The 2,684-nt window shown below is 44.6% G+C and overlaps 1 protein-coding gene across 1 annotated transcript in view; it reads right to left on the bottom strand.

Annotated features, from left to right (window-relative positions):
• Positions 1-2,684, bottom strand: part of hrob (homologous recombination factor with OB-fold) — a gene marked incomplete at its 5' end in the record, with an annotated part of 11,509 nt that overhangs the window by 1,103 nt on the left and 7,722 nt on the right. Inside the window, 3 exon segments of the mRNA XM_032537113.1 lie at positions 1,648-1,876; positions 2,016-2,138; positions 2,261-2,346. Coding sequence (XP_032393004.1) covers positions 1,648-1,876; positions 2,016-2,138; positions 2,261-2,346 — 438 coding nt within the window.

Below are 2,684 nucleotides of genomic sequence, written 5' to 3' on the forward strand. Positions count from 1 at the left end.
CCGGCCTAGAAATGAACTTTGTGGTGTAACTTTGACAGTTTAATGTTGCTCTGTGTATAGATAGAATCAAAAGGTAGTGTTCGGTGTGTCTGTCTAAAATAATGCTCAGTCGCTTAATCAGGTGATTGGCTCTGAAAATCACCATCAACTGCAACAGAGTTACGATTACAAGAGCTGCTCAGACAGTGCGTCCAGAGAGCACAGAGAGGAGGAGCAGTTAACAAAACATTAAGATGATTGTGTTACCTAAATGTGGTCTGGGTCAATTTATCAAGTGAAAGATAAAAACACACATTTCATTTCAGTTTAAAAAAAAGTCTACAGCCAGGCTTTCTGTCTAAAAAAAGGAATATAATGGTCCTTACACAACAACAACAAAACAGCTGGATGGATGGAAAAACTATTTTTTGTTGCTATCGTTAAGATATTGTTAGGCTATTGTTCGGAGGAAAGGCCACGTTGCTACCTAAATCAAAACGGTTTAACTTCTTCACAGTAATGGACTGCATTTATGCTGTATGGCGCTTTTTAACCCTTTAACTTCAATTATCCTTCCACACACCGATGGCCATGAGGTTGCTGTCAAGCTCAGCTCCACAACGCTCATCAGTCTGATGCACTTTTAGCATGCTAGTGTCCAATAGCAATGTAATCATTTCTCTTTTTGTCTTCTTTTTTTTTTACTTGCAAAGCTTTAGTGCATACCTTTTTGTTAATAATGAACATCTGTTACATTCAAGCCATTGCCAAATGAGTTGGAACAAAGCTAATTAAGACCATCAGCTCCGCATGACTCTCTCTGGACGTCTCAGCGTGGCTATGTTCAGAAGATTGTGGCGTCCGGCGACTTTCCTGCGCAGAAGCTTGAGTGAAGACGATGACCTTTTCTGAAGAGGCCTTCATGTTTTTTTTAAATCTTCTGTGTCCTCCTTGACTTCTAGCAACTACGTGGAGGAGGGGTGGGGGCGCATGCGTGATCACAGAAGGCTTGTATCATGTGGAAGTGCCGACAGTGTTGTTGTCATTACTTAGAATCCCTCATGGTGGCGACAGAAAATAGAGGAAAATTCCCCCTCCTTGATATCTATCTATCTATCTATCTATCTATCTATCTATCTACACACTGTTCATCGCTTTTTATGACAATCCATTAAGTTAAAGTGACGGGAATAGTTGACTCTGGGCGAGTCTTTGACTGATGGACAGACATTAAGGTTGCCTGGAGCCATTTCACATGCCAAACTTGGCTTGTCTCCCATGGTTCATATAATTATGAGATGAATCGGAGTTGGCGGCTGATCACACCAATCGCGTCATTTTACAGTACAATTTCAGCCTCTGCTTCCTTGTATGGTGAACCGGCATGTGCATCTAGATGTTTGCCATTTGACTGACTGACTAATAAAAAGAAAAAAGAAAATGAATCAACCTGAAACCTTTGGTTAGTTGAAGTTTTGGTGCAGAACCGTGCAATCAAGCAAGTTTTGCAGCAGATTGGGTCCGGGTCAGCGAGTCAAAATGCTAATGTCTCAAAACATTACCAGAAGGTGTTGCTGTTCTAATCAGCAAAAACAAAAACTGGAGTCTGACAGTTGGCAACCCCGGGATGTGACTAGAATTAATCTCCGTCTCTATTAGAGGACCCACCTGCATCCCAGCCTGAGTCCTGTGCTGCTGTGTTCCCAGAAGGCTCTGCGGGGCCTCTGCTGGACTCGCCTCTAGTGTCTCCTGGGGTTTTAGGGTCTTCGCCTCCATTGGAGCATTTCCCCTCCTCTAGTCCCTCGTCATCCTCCTCGTCAAACATCAGCTGCATCCGGGACACTGGCTCCCGGAGGAGGGCGGAGGGAGGCCGAGCAGGTGGCTGCATCATCGGCTCCTGGATGGCAAAAAAGAAACAGAGAGAGAGTTTTGATGGGCCGGCCGACAGGTTGACGGAGCTCTTGGGGAGGACAGAGGTCACATTTGTTGGACTGTGCTATTCTTGTTTTTTTTAGGCCGCCGGTCGCCGTGCTCACCAGGACGAGCGGGGGGAGCTGAGCGGAGGACAGGCTGACTCCATCGGGGGCGTAGATCCTCAGCAGGTTGTTGGGCGTCACGTTCAGGTAATGGTTACGATGGGAGGGGGAAAACACACCCACCTGTCCGCAGAGAGCGAGCCATACACGGGTTAGTGGCCACTATATATTCAGGTTAGGATAAAACACTGAACTGCGGTTAACATCATTAAAGTTTGAAGAAAGGGAAGCGGGGGGGGTCTCACTTGTTTGAGCAGGAGTACAGCTCCCACCTTCAGCTCCTCCACCCGGTCGTCCAGGAGACGCCGATGCACTGTTCCCTGAATCTCCCCTTCAGTCAGATCGATTGACAACAGAACAATGAGACAATCCCAAAGAATCATTAAGAAACAATAAATGGTCGTGTCCAAGATGTCCTTACTCTCCACTTACTTTACAACTCACATATTGGTTTATGAGGGGAGAAACACAATAGCAATAAATTAAAATGAAATCTTATTAAATATTCTATATTTAAGCAAATTAACGCCTCCATCCTCTTGTTGATTGTAGACTTTCCTTTTAAAAGAATACTACACCAATTTAGCACTGCATAACATCACCCCATTCCTTATAAACAACTTTAAAAAATAAAAAAACTAGAACTGCACGCAGTTTCAACGGGGTCCA

The sequence above is a fragment of the Etheostoma spectabile genome, chromosome 15 (assembly GCF_008692095.1).
Source record: "Etheostoma spectabile isolate EspeVRDwgs_2016 chromosome 15, UIUC_Espe_1.0, whole genome shotgun sequence".
NCBI lineage: Eukaryota > Metazoa > Chordata > Actinopteri > Perciformes > Percidae > Etheostoma > Etheostoma spectabile.